Here is a 25,630-nt window from a genome sequence, read left to right on the forward strand (position 1 = left end):
ACTTCAAGTCCATGATATGAGTAAGGAAATTGAAATTGATTTGTGACTGAATAGAGTGAGGTATAAAAGCAGATTTAGATTGCATCTTGGTAGAAAAAAGAATTCAGAAATTGTGGAAAAACCAGAAGAAAATTGTACATGTATGTGATCTGTTATAAACTGGAAAGAAAAGTACTCAATCCTGGTACTCAAGATGCAAAGGAAAGAGAAACCAGGACATTTACATTCAGAAAATGTGAAGTTGTGTGTGCATATTTCTAGAAATGTATACTCTGGTCACAGACCCTAGGTCTAAGGTCTGTGCTTTGGTCCTTGCTGACTGGAGTGGCTTCCCAGGAGTGGCGTATATGTGTTGCGCAGGGCCTAGATTTCGTCTTGGTTTGCGAGAATCAAAATCCATCATAGTCATTGTACTTAGTGTATGATACAATGAGAGAAGTTGATTCTTGCAACCGATTACAAGAATCATTACAAGAATCAATTCTGTGATTCTTGTCGAAATCTAGGCCCTGGTTGGAAAATGTAATGATATTTTTACAGGATAATTTGTAATATTCTTTCTTCTTATGGAACAGTATTGTGATGTTCAATGGGATTAATTTATAATAACTAGAGTACCTGTAGCTGTAAGAGCACCTGTACTGTACATGTAGCCGTGATAGTGCTCCCGTGATATGGAGAATTACTTTCACCAAGTTTAAGCCAAATCAGACGAAGTTTAAAATGTAGCTCCTGGATGACCTTTGACCTTGGATAACCTTGATTTTAAGTTTTATTTATTCCCCTCATATAAAGGCTTACACCCACGAAGTTTGACCCTGATCGGACAATTGAAATTTGAACCCTCTGTGATGACCTTTGACCTCAGTTGACCTCAATTTTATTTCGGGCATGTATTCCCCTTGTATCAAGGATTCCACCCACCAAGTTTGAGCCCGATCGGATAAAGTTGGAAATTTGACCCCTCCGTAATGACCTTTGACCTTGGTTGACCTCAATTGTATCTCGGGCATGTATTCCCCTCGTATCAAGGATTCCACCCACCAAGTTTGAGCCCGATCGGATAACGTTTGAAATTTGACCTCTCTGTAATGACCTTTGACCTCGCTTGACCTCAATTTTATTTCGGGCATATATTCCCCTTGTATCAAGGATTCCACCCACCAAATTTGAGCCTGATCGGACAAAGTTTGAAATTTGACCCCCTCCGTAATGACCTTTGACCTCTGTTGACCTCAATTTTATTTGGGGCATATATTCGCCTCGTATGAAGTATTCCACCCACCAAGTTTGGGCCCGATCGGACAAAGTTTGAAATTTTGACCTTTGACCTTGACCTCCGATGACCTTTAAAACTACCCCATAAACGTGGAATGCCCGATACCTATCTATATCCGAAATATCGGAACGATGCGTCAAAGCGCGGCGAAACGCATAGCCGGATAGACAGACAGACAGAGGTCATTATTTTATTAGTACTAGTGCACCTGCAGCTGTAATGGACCTGTAGCCATTAGGGCTCCAGCTGCATGATAGAGATACTGCTTGACCCCTGATGACCATTTTTGACTTTATGACATGTTCCTGACATCAATGATTCTTTTTACCATGTTTAAGCCCAATTGGGCATACTCCAACATTTGACCCATACGACCTTTGACCTAGAGTGACCTCGGTTTGATTTTGTCCATGCTCCCGTGATATGGAGAATACTTTTAGGCAGATTGGGCGAAGTTTGGAATTTTGACCCCAGATGACCTTTGACCTCGGATGACCTCGATGTAATTTTTTCATGCTCACCTCATACTGAAGGATTCCACCCACCAAGTTTAAGCTTAATAGAGCAAAGTTTGAAATCCATGACCTTTGACCTTTGACCTCGGATGACCTCCATGTAATGTTTTTCATGCTCCCCTTGTATGAAGGATTCAACCCACCAAGTTTGAGCCAGATCGGACAAAGTTTGAAATTTGACCCCTCCATAATGACCTTTGACCTCGGTTGACCTCGATTTAATTCCGCACATATACACCCCTTGTATCAAGGATTCCACCCACCAAGTTTGAGCCCGATCGGACAAAGTTTGAAATTTTGACCTTTGACCTCCGATGACCTTTAAACCCACCCGGTCAACATGCTTTTCCCGTTACCGACCCATATCCGAAATATCGCATTGATGCGTCGAAGCGCGACGAAACGCATAGCCGGACAGACAGATAGAGACCGCTTATTATTTTATTAGTACTAGTGCACCTGCAGCTGTGAGAGCCCTGATGCTGTGAGAGCACTGGCATGATAGCGATACTGTTTGACCCCAGATGACCGATGACCTCGGTGTAATTTTTTCATGCTCCCCTCATACGAAGGATTCCACCTACCTAAGTTTAAGCCCAACAGGGCAAAGTTTAAATTTAGCCCCTACATGACCCTTGACCTCGGTTGACCTCAATTTTGTTTTGCGCATATATTCCCCTCATATCAAGGATTCCACCCACGAAGTTTGAGCCCGATAGGACAAAGTTTGAAATCCATGACCTTTGACCTCGGATGACCTCCATATGTTTTTCATGCTCCCCTCATACGAAGGTTTCAACCCACCAAGTTTGAGCCCGATCGGACAAAGTTTGAAATTTGACCCCCTCCGTAATGACCTTTGACCTCAGTTGACCTCGATTTTATTTCGCGCATTATATTCTCCTCCTATCAAGGATTGCACCCACCAAGTTTGGGCCCGATCGGACAAACTTTGAAATTTTGACCTTTGACCTTGACCTCCGATGACCTTGAAACTACCCGGTAAACAGCGCCGCGCCGATACCCATCTATGTGTGAAATATCGGAACGATGCGTCGAAGCGCGGCGGAAAGCATAGCCGGACAGACACACAGGCGGACAGACAGAGCTTATGATTATTATAGTATAGACTAGTGCACCTGCAGCTATAATGACCCTTTAGCTATTATTGGGGTATGTGGGCGCTTATTGGGGGTATATAGGCGCTCATTGGTGCATGGGTGCTTATTGGGTATGGGCGCTTATTGGGGTATTGGCGCTTATTGGGCTATGGGCGCTTATTGGGATATGGGCACTTATTGGGGTATGGGCACTTATTGGGGTATGGGCACTTATTGGGGTATGGTCACTTATTGGGGTATGGGCGCTTATTGGGGTGTGGGCACTTATTGGGGTATGGGCGCTTATAGCATGGGACGAAGTTTGAAATTTAAGATTTATTTGCAGCAATGCATTGTGGGTAGACATTACAGTGCATTTCAAATTGGGCAGATAGCCAAAAGCTGGATGAAACATGTCCAGAGTTGCCCAGTACACATATTTGTATCCACTTGCTGCTGCTTTTGCTATCCAGTTGGGGTATTTTCCCCCTAGATGACCTTTGACCTCGAGGGGCCCTTGAAAACCACCGGTCAACATGCTTTTCCGTTACCTATCCATGTCCGAAATTTTGGCTCGATGCGTCGAAGCGCTGCGGAACGCATAGCCGGACAGACAGACAGACAGAGACCGCTTATTATTTTAGTAGTACTAGTGCACCTGCAGCTGTGAGAGCCCTGATGCTGTGAGAGCACTGATTGACCTCAATTTTGTTTAGCATATATATTCCCCTCGTGTCGATCGAGGATTCCACCCACCAAGTTTGAGCCCGATAGGACAATGTTTGAAATCCATGACCTTTGACCTTTGACCTCGGATGACCTCCATATGTTTTTCATGCTCCCCTCATACAAAGGTTTTGACCCACCAAGTTTGACCCCGATCGGACAAAGTTTGAAATTTGACCCCTCCGTAATGACCTTTGACCTCGGTTGACCTCGATTTTATTTTGCGCATTATATTCTCCTCCTATCAAGGATTCCACCCACCAAGTTTGGGCCCGATCGGACAAAGTTTGAAATTTTGACCTTTGACCTTGACCTCCGATGACCTTGAAACTACCCGGTAAACAGCGCCGCGCCCGATACCCATCTATGTGTGAAATATCGGAACGATGCGTCAAAGCACGGCGGAACGCATAGCCGGACAGACAGACAGACAGACGGACAGATAACGCTTATGATTATTATAGTATAGACTAGTGCACCTGCAGCTGTGAGAGCCCTGATGCTGTGAGAGCACTGGTTGACCTCAATTTTGTTTGCACATATATATTCCCCTCGTATCGAGGATTCCACCCACCAAGTTTGGCGCGAAAGGACAAAGTTTGAAATCCATGACCTTTGACCTTTGACCTCGGATGACCTCCATATAATGTTTTTCATGCTCCCCTCATACGAAGGTTTCGACCCACCAAGTTTGACCGCGATCGGACAAAGTTTGAAATTTGACCCCTCCGTAATGACCTTTGACCTCGGTCGACCTCGATTTCATTCCGGGCATATTTTCGCCGCGTATCAAGGATGCCACCCACCAAGTTTGGGCCCGATCGGACAAAGTTTCAAATTTTGACCCTTGACCTTTGACCTTGACCTCCGATGACCTTGAAAACTACCCGGTAAACAGCGCCGCCCGATGCATATATGTCTGAAATTTGAACCATGCGTCGAAGCGGCGAAACGCATAGCCGGACAGACACACAGACAGACACACACACATCTAACGGCTATTATTTTAGTAGTATAGATAGATAGATAGATAGATTTGTCTTTGCAAATAATTACATTTGGTTGGACAACCAAACAATATTAGAAATGAATTCTGAGACGAAAACCTCTGCTGGAAAATAATGGTACAACATTTTGTATGACTGTACAACCATTCAGTCACTTGACAAAGTAGGAAATGCCATTGAATTTAGACTGCAATATTATGTAACAAGCTAGTTGCCAGATAATTTCATGCAACAAGAATATTTGGTGCCCCAAAGAAAACAACATTGCAAAGTTACGCCTTACATATAGGTAGTAAAACCTCTAATCATTTGGGTATTCTGACGAAATAAAAATGCCTCTTTAAACTACATGCAGGTTTGCAATGTAACAAACTACCAGATAATATCATGCAACTAGAATAGTTGGTGCACAAAGAAAATACCATTGCAAAGTAACCCTTAGGTAGCAAAAACTGTTGTGGGCATAAATATGCAGATGTCCATTACTTCCTGCTGCTCATCACGTCTTGTTGTTGCATGAATATCTCCCTATCCTCAGGCGGTGAAGAGCAAAGGCAAGCACACTATATCGTACACATTATCCAGACATCAGACCATAGTAGTGGAATATTCGGCTGACCAAAATACAGACATGTTTCAGGTAAAGTATGCATAGATTGGATACATTGTGAAAGCTAAACTTTGTGCTAATTATTTCATTCTTAAATTTCACATTTTCAATATACTGTAACCACCTGGGTATAAGCCCACCTTCAGCTTTTCAAAACATTATGGGAACAAGGGTGCACTTGGCTATAAGCCCAGTTGTAATAAGTACTAAGTTTTTAAATCAAATCAATGCTTTTCTCTTGCATTTAAAAACAAATATAAAAGAATATCAGTTGATAATTAACATTCCATACTTACAATGAAAAACATTGACATAGATGATAGAAATTACTGGTATGTTGTGTACCGGTATATACAAATGGGGATGATTGTTCTTATTTTTAAATTTAAGTACTAGCCCCTCCCTGCTTATAAGCCCACCCCATTTTGAAGTGAAATCTGCCATCTGGGGGCGCTTATACCCAGTGGTTCACGGTAACTATATTTCTCTATAGAGTTCATTAAATGACCCGTGTTTAGATTGCACATGGATGAGTAAATTGGAAACACAAATTAGTACTATAATTTCATCCTTTTTTCATCAGATCATCAGATTTTATGTTTCTTGTAATAAAAATACTATTTTTTCTTCTAGAGTTCATTACTGGCCCGTGTTTAGATTCAGTGTTGTGAAATAGCTGGTATCACATAGCAAAAAGCTACACAATTTTATCAATTTGCTACACAATTTTAGAGTTGAGTAGCATTTTTATACAATAGACTTACACACTGAACTGTGGTATGTGAATGTACCAAGAGAAAAATAATGAAAGCAAATTTTGCTACGCATAAAAAAATGCTTAATTCCAACACTGTTTAGATTGTACATGTATGCATATTTGCTCATCTATATTACAAACCTGTAAGCAATCTATTCTGTAATGCACCATCAGACTTTTATTAATTGTATTTATTTGTCACTGTGTGTGTCACGTTAAAGAGAAAGACTGGTGCTTTTAAAGCAGCAAAAAAAAAGAAGTAAACAATATTTGTTACATGATCTGAAATAGCCTTTACCTTTAGAGGACCTTTTCCATTGCCAAAATCAACCCTTTATTTCATTCATTCATTCATTTATTATTTTTATTTATTAATATATTTATATTTAATAATAATGACCCTTGTAAATATTAAAATTAATATTGGGGTAAAAATTTCATTTTGGCTACATGTAGGCAATTTGGCAAAAGCTTGCAAGGGTGCCAAGGCAGATGTGTCCAAAGTTAACACTTTTTTTTTGAGGAAAATTTTGAGGAGGGGAGGGGGCACAAAGGCAAAAAGGCTGGAGGCACCCAACCAAGGCATCTGGTTATTGTTTTCTTGGTATAATAATTGTTGTATACCAATCATATGAAAGATATGTTTATCAGCAGAAGAAGATATTTCTAAGATAGAAGTGCAGAACCTATCTGAGATGCTCTCTCCATGAGCAGTACATGGGAATGAATGATTTCTGTCTGAAAACTTCTGAATTTGAGGAGGATGTTACTTGTAATTGAAAAATTGTCATGTTATCGCCTTAAAATGTGCAATATTTTAAACCAGATAACTTGTGAACCAAATAAGTTTGACCTAAATAACTTTTGTGATCACTGCCTAACAAAATCACTGCACAAAAGTTATTTGGTTGCAATGTTCATCCAAACCGACAAGGTTTATCTCATGAACCACTGACCTCAAAGTAAATGTTGATTGTACAATAATTTGGGAGTAGGGTACTCTATCACAGTTAGCACACACCCTTTTAAGTATGCATTGTATGCTTTGCTGATCACAGTCGGTTAATTACCTTTGACAAAACACAAATTTTTAATTCAGGGGATGAGTGCGCAGACCGCCTACATGGAAAAAAGTTTCCAGCTGATATTGGGAAATGCATGAAATTAAAGTAGTTTTAAAATTTTCAACAGAAATTAATGAAGGAAATTTACCTCGCAAATATTTTCAGTACATGATCTGTTAGCATCCTCAGGCAGTAGTGACTGGCTGATTCATTGCCTTCTTCACACATGTATAAAGTAAACTTTGTCAGTTTATGGATACTGTTTGCCTTCCAACCGGGACAAAAACAAGACTTTTGCTCCCTCAAAATGACCAGATTGGTTATTTGCCTGTGACTAACTGAATTTGATAACTACTCAACTTTACAATAGAGGTTATCCACTTAACTCATGTGTGACTTCTAACAAAAGGCACTAGTTCGCGTAGTATTCCTCATTCAAACCAATTCAATGCACGACCTCGGAGTTACCTGCATGACTTTGGCGGGCTATTTTGAAACACTCATTGTTGCACATGCAGGTACTTCTTTTGAAAGTCCTAAACAAGGTATAGCAGTCGTTGATAGGATATGCAGCTTATAGAACACGGATAACCTCTATGAGGTCCCACTACCCCAAATCTCAAACACCAGGCTCAACCTAACCTATTCCTTAACAATAGCCCTAAAAATCATGAGCCTATAATTCTTCTACCAGAACTTATAAATCCTTAACACTGTCCATAACATTTAACACTGATTATAAAGCCACAGAGTACCAGTTCTTATTGTAAAGTCCTGCTCGGCTCAGTAAGATGTGTCCATTGGTCTAACATCATGGCTAATGTTTGTAAACATGCTGGGGACAATTACCTTTAAGTCTATGTAATATAATCATTACATGGTAACTCAGGCTTGTCGATGACACCTGCTCTTGATATTCATTGTGCTTGGCTGAAGCGTATTAATAACATCCAGAATATTATGAGATAAAGCAAAGTGGGTCAATTGTAAAGCAAAATAAATTGTCAAATATTCTTGTTATCCCATCTAGCAAGCTATCATATTTGTGATTTGATTTGTTCGAGTTTTGACAACTGGATAACCCAAGAAAGCCTGTATTGAAGCTTATTTCCATTGGGGTCCATTTAAACACCGGGACGGGTTGGGAACAGTCAGGGGTTAACACCCTACTCTTTTCGAAATTGGCTGCAAAATACATACATGTACAGGTATTGCTCTACGTACACAGGACCAACGGCTTAAACGTCCCCTCCGAAGGACAGAGTACTTTCATGATTCATTTACCCAATTCTAAATGAACCATGGGGAGAGCGGAAGTCTGAATTTAATCTACAGATGTTGCCAATTAATTTCAGAAATTTTTTCCAAGTCAATATCCCAGCAAATTTCCACCGCCGGGAATTGAACCTGGGACCTCATGCACTAAAGGCAAGTACCCTAACCATGAGGCCACGCTCTCCCCACTCCCCATATTCATACTGAATATCACATTGAAAGTGGCAGGAATAATCATAGAATACCCTCCACTAACCGTAATCAATCCTTAAACTAACTCTAACCCTAATCAAACCCTATCTCAAACCGTAACTATCTCCATGCGGGTGTCGACTGCAGAATACAACTGCAGATGACATGACCATCTTTGGAACCAGGATGAAAAATGCATTAAAATGAACACAACCAAGCCAAGTATTTGTTCAGTGGTTCTTAAGAAAGCTCTTAATATTTTGAGAAAATATCACAAAATATGGACTTCTTATGTTGAAGCCTATGGCAGGCACACAGAGTATTAACCCTAACCTAGGCCTGCTAAGAATACACGATTTTTTTTTTTTTTTTGCGATTTTTAATTTTTTTTCGCGGATTTGGAGAGTCCCTGGGCCTACCATCATAAAAAAGAAATTGAAAAAAAAAAAAAAAAAAAAATTGTGTTTTTTAACAAATATTTTGCAGATTTACAGAGTCCCTTGACCTTGAGTGAGGTACGGCAATCATTTGTGGCTGATTTAAAAAAAATTGGAAATTGTATCCAAATGGGACCGATTTGTAACTTGTGTTCACTGCATAGTCTATTGAAGATATAAAAATGCATTGGTTTTGTACACAAGTCTGTATCTTAGATAGATTTTGAAGTGAACACAAGTTACAAATTGGTCCCATTTGGATACAAACTTGTAATTTTTTTGTATCTTTTTTCCAATTTTTTTTTTCCAATTTTTTTTTTAAATGATGGTAGCACTTGATGTTAGGTCCAGTGACTCTCCAAATCCGCGAAAAAAAAATTAAAAATCGCAAAAAAAAAAAAAAAATATTAAAAAAAAAAAAATTGCGGCGCAAATAACGCAATTGCGTATTCTTAGCAGCCCTACCCTAACCTCACAACTTCAGGTGCAGAGAGTTTTCTGTACCAGTTGTGCTTACAGATTCTGAAATATGGTTAACTTTGTTGCTTAAATCAGTGAAATATGTCAGAATTGAAACCCATTTTGGTCATATCTCAACATCAGGTTTTAGCAACAAATGATTCATTTTGCTTGATCTCTTTTTTTTTAGCAAATGCAAGTTTCAGCAAAGCGAGGAATACAAGAATGGTACATGTGTAAAACAATTTCACTTTCACATTGTAATTTATTTGATGAGTAGCATAAGTACCAATTTGTCATACTGTCATTTGAAAGGGAAAATTTGTCAATTCATGGCAGTCGGTAATGCTCGCCTGTGTCAGCCTATTAAGATGATGTACTGGTATCTATTACATACCTATCATGTGCGGGTATACTTAAGGGAATATAGAATTCAATACTGCTTAGTTGCCAGTTATTAAGCATTGACACACTTGCCATATTTTTGTCAATCCAAGATGGCTGCGTTACTGTATAAGTTGTAATTTTCGCGAGGGTTTTATTTTCGCGAATTTCGCGATTAGAGCTCCAACCGCGAAAATAACACCTCGCGAATGTATGCAATAATGTATTACAAGTATAGGGAAGGACTGGGCAATCGCGAAAATAACTTTCGCGAAAATGTGTCTCTCACTCCAAATTGCGAAAATAACTGTACGCGAAAATTACCACTTCTACAGTACATGCAATGTATGCAGACAGATACAAATTACGGTAGTTAGCAGGTAATATTGTGAAGGATGCTAGCATTCACATGTAGACAGTAGGACAATAAAACTAACCCACACATTCACTTTTTCTCATCACACATGCACAACCCACCCCCACCCACCTACACCCCATTCACACACCCAATCCAAATCGAGGGACTCAAGTGTTGTGTGTGTGCCTGTAATGGCCTTACAATAGAAACAAACATTATTGACCGAATGAGGTCACTGTGGGTGATCCGTGTGTGGTCCTCGGTTAGACATTTTTATTGTATTTAGGCGTGGGGAATTGAGGATTTAAGTGCTACCAACTGGTGTTAACCCTAGTTGAGTCCATGACCCTGTTCACATTGAAAATTTTCTTCTTTCTACGAATCGCAAATGAAGATTAAAAATCATTTTCTCCTAATGTGTATGCACTTTTCTTCCTTCGACAAAGATTAAAATTGCTTCCTTCAACGAAGGAATACTTCGTTCGAGGAAAGCGATCATGTAACAAGTGACCCTCGCCGGCTTAGTTCAAAGGTCGTATACATCTCAGCTGTCTCTCGCATGCTGTCTCAATTCATCTCGCACCATATTATTATTTTCCCGGATTATTTTAAACATTTTCATTGAATTTTCCCCACTTATTCAATTAAAATTTATAGCTTGAAAAGTGTGTTCAATTGAAGTCATTAACCATTGCTGATGACACACGGGGCAAAACGTGGACAGAAGAGTAAGAGTTAGCCCTGGTAAATGTTTTCTTCAAAGAAGAAATCCAGATGATAGCTTCGTTCGAGTTTCGTTAATTTTCATGAAATGTGTACAGTGCAATGTCTTCGTTCGATCTTCGTTCAGCGTAATGTGTACACATGCTTAATTAGTTAATCAAGATTAACTTATCTTTGTCGAATGAAGACATTTTCTAATGTGAACAGGGTCCATGGTTGATAAAAACAAACCCGCAAATAGTCCCCAGAAGTGGATGATTATGAACCTACCCACACACCCCTACACATCTTCCTACAGGCAGACACACAGACAAACCAACAGCCAAAAAATAATTGAAGTTCCCTCTTTAATTTTCTCAGATTGGTCGTTCCACGGAGCCAGTCATCGACTTTGTAGTGATGGATACCGTCCCGGGAGCCAAGTCCCAAGAAGAATGCACCATCCTAGAAAGCACGATATCAAGGTTTGCCTGTCGGATCATAGTGGACAGAGATCCACCCTACGCGTCACGTATCTACGCAGCAGGATTTAATTCAACTAATAATATATTCCTTGGGGTAAGTCGGGAGAGAGAGATAGATAAATATGCGATATGTCATCATGTTCTGTTGTGATTACATGTTCCAACATGAATTCCTGGTGGTCATTTATCTTATAATTTATTGTACATTCAACAACATCCTTCACACGGGCTGTCCATGAGTGGGTCTCTAGTGGTAGCTTCTGTTGTATTATATGTGCTAATTAACGATATGATGCAGACAAGGAGTTTTGTCAATATTTTTGTCATGTAAACTCCCATGTGGCAGAAATATGTGTAAGTTTCAGTGTGTTGTAGGCAGGCATGTATAAAAAATAAATATTTTGTTTTTATTTTGATTCAGCTAGTCATGGCTGATGGGAAATATACATTTGTTAAAGTTTGTTCGGCTTCTAGTGGACGAAATAAATAAGACTCATAACATGTATTGATATAGAAGTTAGTTATGCATTGAGTAATACATGACTGGCACACACTTATGTGAATTTACGCGAGCGTGACTTAATTGATACACGCAAACGAGTAACATACGAGTAACAAAAATTGAATAATTTTTGCCTATTATTAGGCAAAAACTTTAGGTGCAAGTTGCCTTGCATTATTCAATGTGGATGGAATACAATGTACTAAATTGCATAAAAGTATTTAAATATACAAGATATTTTACATGTGATTTTGCTACACATGTTTGCTAGATCAGATGTAGACAACCGGTGTCTGATTGAACCCTTCATTTAATTATACCAATTTAAAACACATTTAGAACATCAATTAATAATAAATAGTAAAGAGGCCAATAATGAAGAGAGAAGAAAGCCGAGACCTAGATTAAAGAGTTGTGATGTTTATGTGTATTTAGTATGTTTTCATTCTGATGTCAATATGTGACCGTGCACCACAAATTGGCTGTGATGTCGACATTTTGAACTTTTTGAGATATTGAACAGGCAAATTCTGAAATTAAGCTATATCCCTACTGTTTGATTGAAAGGGATTTTGGTACACAAAAAATAATTGCATTGGGAAATTTGTTGTTTCCTATATTCATTGGCCCATTATCTCAGAACTTGCTTTGCTGACATTACTGCCCCTTTGTGCTGGATGGTCACATATTACAGAACATCCTTATGCATGTAAATACCTTGCTAAATGGATACACCAGGGGTCAATTTAGAACATAAAAGTTACATGCACTACTGCAGTTTTCCTTGAATATGGGCTGAATATCACACAATTTTGCATACACAGACAAAATTTTACATGCACAGAACCAATGTTATATGAATCTGTGCATGTAAAACTCCTCTAAATCGAGCCCTGGGATACACCCATCGGCTGATTTTGCTTGAACTGTAACAATGACAATTTAGAATCAGGAGTAAAAATGTGAAAAATTGTTAGTACTTTTTGTATAACTCCAAGAAAAATAAAGGTGTTAGACTTTGTCCCCTATTTCTATGTTTTACGCATTTGAATTTCAACACCAAATGTTTACATGTTTTCTTCAACACATATAAAATCATTGACAGGAGAAAGCGTGCAAGTGGAAAACAGAACCCGGCATGGACGGCTTAACAACCAACGGTGTGTTAATAATGAGACCAAGAGGGGGATTCCAAGGGGATGCCAAACCCGGTGTGTGGAGAGAAGTATCAGTGTGTGGAAACATCTATTCCCTCAGGGAAACAAGGTCGTCACAACAACGGGGAAAACTGGTGAGTTGATGCACCATCAGTCTTTATAGTGAAGCGGGTTGATCTCTAGCGATGGAAATGTGTGTGGGTGCTAAGGGTATGCATGCGTGGTGTATGTGATATTTGTTGCGGAATGCTTATTGAATAATGTGAATTTAATGTTTGCTAATGTCTGTAGTCTCATTTGTGGGGAATGCAAGTAGTGGCATTATAGTCAACTTAATTAGTAGTGACTAGCTGGGTTTAAAAGTAAGTCAGCATTTTTGCAGGCCCGGCAGGTGTTTCTTATGAAGTTAATAGACAAGTATTGTACAAAAAGTTGAGATGAATGATATGGGTTTTATAAGGGCATTTAGCCTATGGTCCCGCCTTATTTGGAGGCCTGTTAGTGCCTTAGTGGCCCTTTCCAAATTAGCACCCACAGACATTGTAACTTCATCATGTCTAGTACTGAACCTGTTTTTGCTCTTGAAAAAGTAAAAGGGTAAAAAAAGTGAGGAAATCATAATATAGACACTCATCTGGGCTTTGAAATGGAACACTTGATTTTGATCTTGGTTTCAGACGATCTAGTTTTAGTGATACCTGTACTATATCAGATTTACAAAATAATTTCTTGAAAATATGTGAGGTGTGTATGTAAACTTTTCTTGACAGCAAATTTTTATCAGATGATTTCTTCAGAAATAAACCGATTTGGAATGTCTAATTTCAATATGCTAATGAGAAAAATATGAGCTTTCGCCTGATACCAAAATGTGCATTTTGATGGGGTAAAGTGGGAGATGAGATGTCAATCGGGTCATGCACCCTTAATGACATTGTTATAATCCTGAAAAATGAGGATATGAAACAGTTGTTGGTGGAATAAATTCTGACACCAAATCCAATGTGGTGCACATGTGTGTTACCAGCAACACTCTGACAGAATGATGAATGAACATTGGTGCCTTCTTACAAAATGGTGCTCAGTTTCATTAATGTGAACACCTAATGAGTTTTCAGGATTGATTTAGTGCTGAACATTAATTACTGATTTATATTCATAGTACAATATTATTTGTGCACACTTTCCAGGAAGAGTGACTGAGTGGGTTTATTGTAGATGATTACTTGGTGTGTTTCTGTGAATAATGTGAGGCAGTGGGACCAGATGAGTCAGATGTTGACTAATGCTAACGTTATGGACCACAATGGCCTCATCCCAATTGCATAGTTCAATGACTTCAATTAAACAATCATGGTGCAAAATTTGACCTCAGGGTACAGGGTATGAGCTTTTGTACCCAAATTTTCAAAGGTCATTCAATGAATGTACAAATGTATTGGGGTTAAAGAACTGCCCTGATAGATGAGCATGTTGTAGATCCTAGTGTAATACAGGAAATGTCAAAATATGTATAAAAATTGACCTACTTAAAACATACCTCAATTGATATCTGCTCTTTCATATGCTTGATGTTGTCCTTTTAAAACTGTATTATAAAATGTGTTTGGGAATGTTGTGATCTATTTCATCAACAATTTTTTTTGGGGGGTACTGATTTTGAACATGTGGACTTTTTTCAAGAGAGGGGGCAAAAGTAGACCCTGCCTCATTTCCATGGAGAACGACTGGTAATGTAGATTATATAACATTAAATAAACCCGATACATGGACCCTCCCAATGTGTAGGCGTTACATAGCTTGATAATTATTTGGAAGGGAGTTTACTATCAAAGCGGAACAGTCTTGGATTAGGAGAGCATTATAAAAAAATAAACAAGTTGGTCTGTAGATTGATTGAGTTTTCGTTGACACACAGTGCTCCTTTGTTGCTGGTATTTAGGGCTTAGTGGTGTGTTAGTATTAATATTTGGAGTGAAGGAGAAGGTGGTTTTAGTTCTAATTATTTACCCAGTGATGGAACCGAGACTGTGGGACAGTCTAGGGCAAAAGTGGACTTTTTTCCCAAAATTTTGACCTTTTTTGACCAAAAAAGCATAAAAAAGCTGATTGAGCATTGATTCACAAATTCTCTGAAACTTTACTTGTTCAATATTTTCACATAAGTTAGAGAGTCCCTGGACCTTCAATTGTGGTAACAATATTTGAACAAATTACTGTTTGTTTCCAAAATGGGCAGTTATAATTTGTGTTCACTTCATAATCTTTTAAAGATAAGAAATGCATCCAAAATAAATGTCAACTGTATTTGAAATTTTTAATAGATTATAAGGTGAACACAAATTATAACATTGGTCATTTTGGATACAAAATTTTAATTTTAGGTATTTTTTTCTTCCAAATTTGATTGTAGAAAATGGCTCTATAAGTCCTGGGATGCTCCAAATCTGCAACAACAAAAAGAGACGCAATAAAATATATATCGGCTAATACCATAAAATCAATATGGGATAGGTGAATAACAGTCATTTCGGTTCAGCCCTAATTTGCATATTTTGTTGTCTTTTTATACAATTATGTTGTCTTTAATAAATATTTTCATATAATTTTGTTGTCTATCACCAGATTGAATCAGAAAACAACATACTAGAAGACGGCACATTAATAGACCTTTGTGGAGCCACATTATTATGGAGGTCAGCTACTGGGTTATTAAGAACACCGGTAAGTACCCAGACATATATGGTCATACGATGATTCGTTTAATTTTTCACAGATTGTCTGAAATTTACATAGTATCCATGATGGGATCAAACATAGTGAGTCATTTTTGAGGAAAATCAATTTCCATACTTCCATTGCATTTGTTATCCACTTAAAAAGCCAACTACCTCTGTAATTGGACCCTTGGTGCCAAAGGTATGAATATTTTCTTATTTTCTTGTCTCTAAGCACTTTTTTTGGCAATTTCAGACCATTCATTTCATTAAATTTTATGACACGTTTGAGAATTATGATCTAAGTGCTATGATAGAAGATAAATGTTCGCCTACTTGAATTCTGAGTTTAATTTTTCACTCTACATAAATTACGTAAAATATTACCAGTATATTTTAAAATTAATTCTGATTTAGTTGGGAAATACGCAAAAATAAACATAACACAGAAAAAATCCTTTTTACATCAAAAGTATTCCAGGATGATGGTCTTTACTTTATCTAGCAGTGAGCATATTAAAATAGCAGGAGATTCTCAAACCTTAACACTTTGGCAACAAAAAAAAAACCTTGGGCAGATGGACCTTTCAAGTAGGGTCGATCGGTTAGGCCTTTTTTGTTGAAAAATGACCCCAAAAATCAACAAAATCTGTAATATTTTGCAATTTGGGGAAATACAAAAAAAGTTGTTTCTGATATTTGTTGAAATTTGGGTTGTCATTTTTCGTCGTCTTACCACTAATTTGTCAAATGTTCTTCTTTTCCTTTCCTTTCCTTTCCTTTCCTTTCCTTTCCTTTCCTTTTCTCTCTCTTTTGCACCTCTTTTCCTCTCTTTATATTGTCTTCTCTATATCTCTTTGTTACTTGTTTCCTGTCTCCCCTCCCAAGAAACATCTCGCCAATTGTGTTAATGAAAACCAAATAAATGTGATTTACAGTATCAAGTGATGAAACTAAATAATCCTTGTCAATAAACGTAGCTCACAACACCTATGTTACCCCGTTCTCCAGGGTTGATCCTCCTCCTCCTCGTCTGCTCTTTCCTAGCCTGGGGGCTGGAGAACGTAACAGGTACTCTTAAGAAACGTGTTTGCATAGTCTTGGTGCAGCTCAGTCAGACCCACATTATAAACCCCTACTATGCCCCAGGGACCTCATCGGAGTCTGCCTATAGCCTCCGGGGTGGGAAATGTGACAAGTTCATGTGTAAACTTGTTTCTATAGTTCCACTATAAAGTCAGGTATACCTGCTATATAAAAAAAATACCTGTGTATGACTCGTTTAGATCAACATTTGGGGGGGGGGGGGGGGTTTAGGGGGAGTGAGGGTGGGAGTATGTATCATTCTGCATATGAGCCTCAATGACTTGCACTATTCTACATATGTGCGAAACCCTTGTGCAGTAATATTACAACATAGTCTAATAAATGTTGTTGATAAGCCGCTTTGGAATGTGTTATCATACATAGGATTACAACATGGAATATTATTAGTATGTGTTTCAATACCCATATGTATAATAGGGATCATAACAAGCATTAGCCAGGGTTGCCAAACCCATGATTTGGTAGCCCAATTAGGCGACTTTTGAAGATTTTCCTCATGACTTTTGACAATTTCCTGTCCCATAGAAACCAACGGTTAAGAAAAAATTTGGCGACTTTTCAACATTGGCTCATGACTTCCGATAATTTCCTGTCCCATAGAAACCAATGGTAAAGAAAAAAAATTGGGTGACTTTTCGATTATTTGACCCGCGATTCGGGCTGAAATCTTTTGGCAACCCTGGCATTAGCCAGTAATGAGGTTCGCTCTATAAGCTTAAGCTTTTGATTCCGTATATACATGTGGAATGACAACTTTAGATTCAGGCCCACATGGGACTTTCATGACACTACTGAGTTGAAATTACAACAGCCTGATTTTTACTTCCCAGGATATTAGATAATATTAGAAATCCGATTATTCATGATGTGTGGTTTGATATTTGATTGTCTTACTATTTTTTCCAGTCATTGTTTTGACAGAATTTTTTTTTTGTTATCCCTCGATGAAACTGGTCATATTGTACATACATCCACTGAGTCACTTGACTCACTTGATTTGACTAGACTTAAAAAAGTTCTCTTATTGTAACTGATGTGTACACACTGCAGTGTATTTTGTTTGTAGACATGCTTGAAAGACTTCAACGTAGTCTAGAGATCAAGTCTGTTGCACTGAAACCCCTGGATTTTGAGCAGTACTGGGATGTGAAAAGCTATTGATGTGACAAAAAGTGGCTACATGCATAAACCAGTAACGTTGTCGAAGTACTGTACAATGCACACCGACACCGCCTGGCTAATAATTATTTGGTGCAGAAGGGACACTAAAATGAATACACGGGATCGATACACGTGAATTGCTATGCACGATTTTGATATCAGACGAAAATCTTCTGATACCGGGTTAGAAAATGATGAATATCTCCGTCATGATTTTTTTCTCAAGAAACCAGATTTGGTCTCATAAACTTGGAAATACGTGTTGAACAGATATGATAGTCACTAGAATGCGCTTTGAAAATTGGCCGTGCGCTTTGAACTCAAAATTTGACCATTTTATATTGCGTTGGTCCTGTTATGGACTACAGCGTGCAGCGTGTAGTACAGCTGCACTCACTGTAGGCAGTATAAAAGTCGATGACCATTGACCTCAATGGGGTATACAAGCTTAATCACGCACAACCAAGATCGATTACCCGGCTATTGTGAGTAGCCTTAGTTATGTCCCTCGACTAATTATTAGTTTAAAAGAGCTTTAAAGGTTTGAACCAAATGGCTAATCGTGGCTGTGGATTTAACCTACCATGGCGATTCCTGCCGTGAAGATATAGGGTCGAAGACACTGTGCAATGTATGTTGGGGATTTTTTTGTGGCTTGATTTTAAATTCAGTGTAGTAATTAACTTAAAAATGTCTATTTATAATTTGTTAAGATTTATTCAATATAAAAAGATTTTCAATGTTGCATTACATTAGTAATTCACAATCTGAAATGCATGTAAAGAAACAAAACAAAAATCTGCATTAAAGTTTTATCATATGATCAGGTGTCATTTTTCAAAGTGTTACTTCAATCATACAGGGAAGTTTTGATTCTCACAGTCACTTAAATATTATTCAGATTAAAAGTGCATATTTATGTCTTGTTTAATATTTTATCTTCAGTATCTGTTAAATGGGCTGTTCCATTTAAAATCCACACTACCCATGTGGAAGATTTCGGTAGAGTCTGCCACAGAGGGAGTGTCAATTTTGAATAGAATACACAATTGGGTAACTTCCATTTGAAATACTTACTCCAGTTGTGGAAGATATAGGTAAAGCCACAATACAGGGGGAGTATGGGTTTTAAAATGATTAACTCTGACCAATTACATTTGAAAAACATACTCCCCCTGTGGAAGATATTTCCAAAATCTTATTTCCAAAATCTTCCACAGGGGTAGTGTGGATTTCAACTGGATTAGCCCAATATTCGATGGATGCCCTGGGCTCATTAAACATTGATAAAATATGAAATTTGCATTTTTTTAAATGCAGTGATGCAGGTGCACTTTATAACATTGATATCATTGCTAACATCTAGGACATAACTTCATTTACATTTCAAAAAATTATATAAAATGTTGCACATCTCGATACATTTCCATGTCATGTGAAGAGATATATCTGAAAGCTGCTTTATTTGTTTAAAGAGGCATGGTCTGATTTGTTCTTGTTCTGTTTTCTATCTTACATTGAGGCCTACCATTAAAACAATGTTTCCAAATTAAATGTTGAGTTACGCTCCAGCAATGTTGATATGAGAAACAAAAACACAACAATGCCCGAGGATTGTACATACTTCCAGTCTTGGTTGCCACAATTCACATCATTTTTGTTCACAACATCTAAACGAAACATATCTTGGATGGTAAATTTTTACTGGGGTAATGAAAACTATGTGTGACTATCCACGACAAACCCAGTGTAAAGTCGCCAGTGCTTATTCAGAGATATGGACCAATGAGCATTGTAGAAATCAACAGAACATAACAGAATTTCAAGAGCAAACTTGATTTCCCACACAAATGACAAGTGAAATATCATTTTAAAGATTGTTTTCTGGAGATTTTAACTGTTCAATAATACTCAAGATACTCAAAATTGCAACTTTACACTGGGTTCGTCATGGATGGTCACATATGAGCTTGCTTCTGATACCAAAATTTCATTTTTGATAAAGAAAAAAATTGGGGGATGACGCTGTTGATTGGGTCACACCCCTTAATTTAATAATCATAAGTCGCCTCAGTCCAACAAAACCCAACTCTGTAGGGCGGAGGCAGACAACACATTAGGGTACCTCCACCCAAACCAACTGGAGAGAGATTAGGGTAATAATAATTTTATTAAATGAGATGGTTTGTAAGCACTCATTTAATTTAGGGAGTGGCACCGATTAGTATGAATACAGTACTTACTAAAACCTTCATGACATTAAAAATAAACACTATTTGAAGGTCCATTCATTGATTTGCTCATCAGGACGATAATAAAAATCATTGAAATTCAGATCTTGGTACCTTTGTCATTGTCATAGATGTGCTAACATTGCCTGCTAGTGGTTCAGCCGAAAGCTGTGTATTTCAGACAAAACAAGACATTTACATATGTCATTTATATACTGACAGTATATAAATTTGCTACATGTATTTGAAAAGAGCTTCCACTTTGTCAATACTGCTGTTTTCTTCATTTTTTGCCAAATTTTTCATTTCAAAAATACCAAATGACAATTTTAACCACTAATCCTTCGCTTTTAAACAATTTATTAACAATAAAACAATTTTTACACTTTGTGAATAGCAATATATTGATCATGAAAGTATCATGAGCAACACATTGCATACATAACACTGGGCTGTTCCAATTGAAATCCTTACACCCTCTATGGAAGATACCACCTTAACCTTCCACACAGGGAGTGTGAATTTCAAATGGGGTTACCTGAATGGGTGATTCCATCTGAAGTCTATGCCCCCTGTGTGTGAGGTTAAGGTCATGTCTTCCACAGGGGGTGTATGGGTTTCAACTGGAATAGTCCATTGTGTGCCTGAACTCTCGATATTGTGTATTCTAAACATGAACTACTTGTCCAAGGTTCTGCTGTATAACTGCATAGCATTGATTGTTATATGAAGCCCAGGATGACATGCACTTTTCAGTGGTAAACTATACACATACCATAGAGATAACATGGAGGGCAATGTTTTTATCAACTTTACTATGAGTTTTTATGAACAAATTTACCATTTAAATCATCATTACAAAATTTATTACTTAAGACCTCAACATATTTGATAGAGACAGAATTTAGAGATGTATTTCATAGTTCTTGTCCAATAAAACAGCACTTACTGTGGACGTTTCAAAATCTGTCAGATTTCTTTATCAACACTGATGTTGTTGTGACGACCTTCTGTGTACAACTCATAAATTTTATTGTGTGTATTACATTAAATTGTTGCCATTTTTCAGACCAAAATTTTACTTTTAATATATAAATTGCTATAAAGTGTAATATTGCACCTATTCTGACGATCTATTTGAGACCCTTGTCCTTATTTTGTTTCTTCTGTAATAAGTAACCAAAGGTAATCATAAAAGTAGGCGGGCGCAAAAGGATTCCAGACTCGTGGTTCAAGAACCGCCTTGTATTCTTTCAAGTCTTATTTATTTTTGCTCCGGCACTGTCCAGAAGTTATAACTTTCCTGACATACAATATAAGATCATGAGTTGGTCCCATGATGCAATAAAAGTAAAGTATAAGACCTTTATGTGAAATAACAGTTACAAGAGCTGAACTGGTGAGCATCACCTTTAATACATGCAGTATCAAAAGTACAAATGGCTCAATACATTCAAAACACAGATGCAGATTAGAAAACATATGTTAAAATGTACAACACACATGTTAAATGTGGACATCTATATGTACAGACAATTTTTAATAAATCAGTTGTGTTACACATAGGTTGTGATACGACTTCTTTTTCACATATGACAACATAATAGTTGTAAATAAAATACAACTGCAAATTCCATACCTTTCCTCATCATAGAGTATGCCTTGGGGTAGTTCATATTAAAATTGTACCCAAGGAAAGTATGCGTTATCACAGATTCTGGGTTACTTCACACAAGTGGTGTGATGCGCATTGGGCTATTCCATTTAAAATCCACTCTACCCCTGTGGAAGATTTTGGAAATATCTTCCACAGGGGGAGTATGAATTTCAAATGGAATTACACAGCAGCTCCATTTGAAACTCACCTTCCCTAAGGGGAAGATTCAGGTTGAATCTTTCTCAAGGGTATATGAAATTCAAATGGAGCTGCCTAATGTGCTCATTCCATTTGAAATTCTTACTCCTCCTGTGGCAGATATTTCCAAAATCTTCCACAGGGGTTGTGTTGATTTTAAATGGAATAGCTCATTGGAATAGATTCCTGTGATGCATTTCATTGTGATCTCATCTTGTGTGATCAGACGACATTGTGTCATGAGCTGCCTTCACACTACATGCACATGGTATTGCGCCGTGATCACCCTATGCACTGTGAGCACCCTACATGCACTGTAATGCACTTTTAAAGAAATGTGTGCTCTACACGATCATTAACCGGATGCGGATTTGAGTGACGTGTAGACACTTTGCTACTATGAATGCACAGTATGAGATCGCATTGAAACGTTTTAATGCGGACCAAGCTTTCGTGTGAAGTTACCCACTGTTTATTAACAAAGATGGGGTGCATAATATATTAGCCCACATTATCATTGATTAGATGCAGTACATTCTTATGTAGAGCAGTTATGTAATATTTTAGTTTCATTCTGTAGTAGTAAAGCAATTGCCGTGAAAATGTATGGTTAATTTAGCTATTATGCAACAGCATGACATGAGTATTACATTTTACTTCATGGAGCATAATTATGATAATATATAACCAATTCTTCAATGTGTTCTTATTTTTGGTGTTATTGTGTTTTTTTCCTGAGAGCAGACATGTATAAATGCACCGGCATGTCCAGGATCTTTTCCTGCAGGGGGCTCAGCCCCTCTTTCAGATTTATGCAGGGGGCTTAATGGGTAAAATCACCAAAAAACGGCGGCTGATTTTACATGATTTTTAACAAAGTGCGGGCTTTTGCACCCAAAGCCCCCCCCCCAACACGCCACTGAAATGGGACATAAGTACTACATCATGTTACTTATGAGTGGGTGGGAAACACAAGTAGAATTAATTAGAGGTGGGAGTGATTTTGAAAATTAAAAAGAAAGAGAAATAATGTACTTATGATGCATAAATATGACGTAGTATTAAATGTTTACTTCAGAATGGTTATAATATGGATTAAAATGTTACGTTGGAGTAACAGAGTCACATAGGCAGTGGGTGCTTTGTGTCACACACATCAAGAGAGATGATTGGGCTAAATCCATACACCCCTATGGAAGACATGACTTTATTTGTCCATGCAGGGAGTGTAAATTTAAAATGAGGTTACCTGAGTGGGCTATTCCATTTGAAATCTATGAGTGGGAGATTAAGGTCATGTCTTCCATAGGAGGGTGTATGGATTTCAACTGGAATAGCTCGTTGGCCCAAATTGGTTTGAGATGTGACCAAAGGAACAGTTTAATTCTTTATTATATTTTTGGTGCATTATTTGTTACCCAGCAAATGCAAAGGAACAACTTAAATAGTAGATTAAGCCATGTAAACAATATAATTCTGACATTCTCCCACCTAGTAATGAAACCAGAAATGGGTCAGAATAACATGGCTGATATTTTATTAGTATACATGAGAAATGTAATTGCCAGTTAAAGGCCCGTCATTCTCTAATAAAACTAGTTTCGTACATAGGGCTTCATCGATCCTTTGGTTTATTCCATATAGTCCAATATCAGTTGGAATTTCAGTGTGTTAGATTTGCATGAATGAAACTTGTGGAAAATTAAAATAGTTGCTTCTATCCTTGATTAGGCCAAAAAAAGGTCTGTCTCAAAGCTTGCGCACGCATTTGTAAAATTGTGCGATTTGAAAAAAAGAAATGCAGAAAAATTTTTATTTCAAAATTTTTATTTTTTTATTTTTTTCCAGAAAAAGTCGGCGAAAATCAGACTTTTTTTCTCAAAATACCATAAAAATACCAAGTTGGGAATAAAAAAAAAATTATTTGAAGGAAGTATCTTAAGAATCACTGTTAGGTTTATTAACATCAGGCTATTCCAGTTGAAATCCATACACCCCTTATCGAAGAGATGAACTTAATCTTCCACACAGGGAGTGCAAATTTCAAATGGGGTTACCTAAACAGGTGACTCTGTTTGAAATCTACACCTCCTGTGTGGGAGATTAAGGACATGTCTTCCACAGGGGGCATGTGGATTTAGACTGGAATAGCCCAATTTCCTTTCACCAGATAAAGCTAAATAAAACAAAATTTGTTTCTTGTAGGGCTTGTACACTTTGTTTTTTTGGAACAATTTTACTGCATTTGCAAACCATAGAAAATTTAATTTTCCTGAATAAAATGCCCAATAACATTAGTTTGTGACGTGCAAATGAGATGAAATCAATATAAATGTCTGAAATCAATCTAGCTTTCCTAATAGGTATATTTTTTACATCTAACCTACTTAGCACAGATGTTGACAATGAATTGGTTGGATTTGAAGTACATTGTGCCACAAATCTAAACTACTTTTTTAAAAATTGGGTATCTTTGGAAAATAATATATATACAGAAAACAAATCTTAAAAGGGCATTTAAGTGATCCACAGCCTCATCCCCCCCCACTTTTTTCAAAAAGAGTTGAGATTTTTATACAACTGGAAACCTCTGGCTATATAATGTTTATGTACCAAAAAGAACGAAATTACAACACTCGCCTATGGAGCAGTGTAATACACATAATCATGCATAACTCACAAACGCAAAATCGGATTCGTGAATATCTACTGAAAAATGTAATAAAAAGAGGATGTTAGGATCACGAAATCCTCCTTTAAGCCAACTCAAAAATGTTGTGTAATTACTCGGTGCACCTGATTTGTTGCTCATGGCATGATATTTCGGCACGAGCATTTAGGCATGCCCAGTCAATACACAATGATGGCAGATGCGTATACCTTGAAAAAGGAATTTTTACCAACCCTTTACCTCCAATTTAATCGCAAAAAGCAGCTATTTAGCTTTCTTGCATTCAGTTTGCCCTGAGGCAGCTATATAATTAACCTTTCTTTTTCTCACAGTTTGTTTACAAGAAGTACATTCTATGAAATATTCAAGATGGCTGAGTTATAACACTAAAAAATGTTGAAATCTGATATTTTTACAGACACAAAAGCATCTAGAGCAGTTACGACAAGGAATAAACGACTCAAGACCGCAGTGTCCTATCGGATTCAACACATTAGTCTTACCAAAACATAGACATCAAACAGCTAAAGTAAGTATTATGTGCCACAAGGAAAAATAACATGGAGAGATTGAACAGTGTCACACCATATGTTATTCAATGCTAGGGTGTATTGAATACTATATGCACATGACTGTATAAAAGAATGTAAATTTGGCATTAAAGATTGCCGCTGTGTGAGATTCCCCCAGTCCTTGTACATGGGATGTGAAAACTCACTGAATAAATACAAGGTTGGTTTGTACCCATATGAAAATATTTTATAAATTTTGTCAAATAATGATTAGTGGTCTAAATACAGTTGAATCCAACCCCCATGGCAGACATGATCTTAATCTCCTACAGTGTATATTTTAAATAGTCACCCATTCATGTAACCA

General features: G+C 37.5%; 1 protein-coding gene across 5 annotated transcripts in view; it reads left to right on the top strand.

Moving 5' to 3' along the window:
- The window catches only part of LOC140153523 (E3 ubiquitin-protein ligase pellino homolog 2-like), a 69,056-nt gene that overhangs the window by 35,783 nt on the left and 7,643 nt on the right, over nucleotides 1-25,630 (top strand). For all 5 annotated transcript variants that reach the window (XM_072176303.1, XM_072176304.1, XM_072176302.1 and 2 more), the window contains 5 exons: nucleotides 5,166-5,267; nucleotides 11,247-11,444; nucleotides 12,958-13,143; nucleotides 15,635-15,733; nucleotides 25,170-25,280. In XM_072176303.1, coding sequence (XP_072032404.1) covers nucleotides 5,166-5,267; nucleotides 11,247-11,444; nucleotides 12,958-13,143; nucleotides 15,635-15,733; nucleotides 25,170-25,280 — 696 coding nt within the window. The remainder of the gene's footprint in view (nucleotides 1-5,165; nucleotides 5,268-11,246; nucleotides 11,445-12,957; nucleotides 13,144-15,634; nucleotides 15,734-25,169; nucleotides 25,281-25,630) is intronic.

This window comes from Amphiura filiformis, chromosome 5 (genome assembly GCF_039555335.1).
Source record: "Amphiura filiformis chromosome 5, Afil_fr2py, whole genome shotgun sequence".
Classification (NCBI taxonomy): domain Eukaryota; kingdom Metazoa; phylum Echinodermata; class Ophiuroidea; order Amphilepidida; family Amphiuridae; genus Amphiura; species Amphiura filiformis.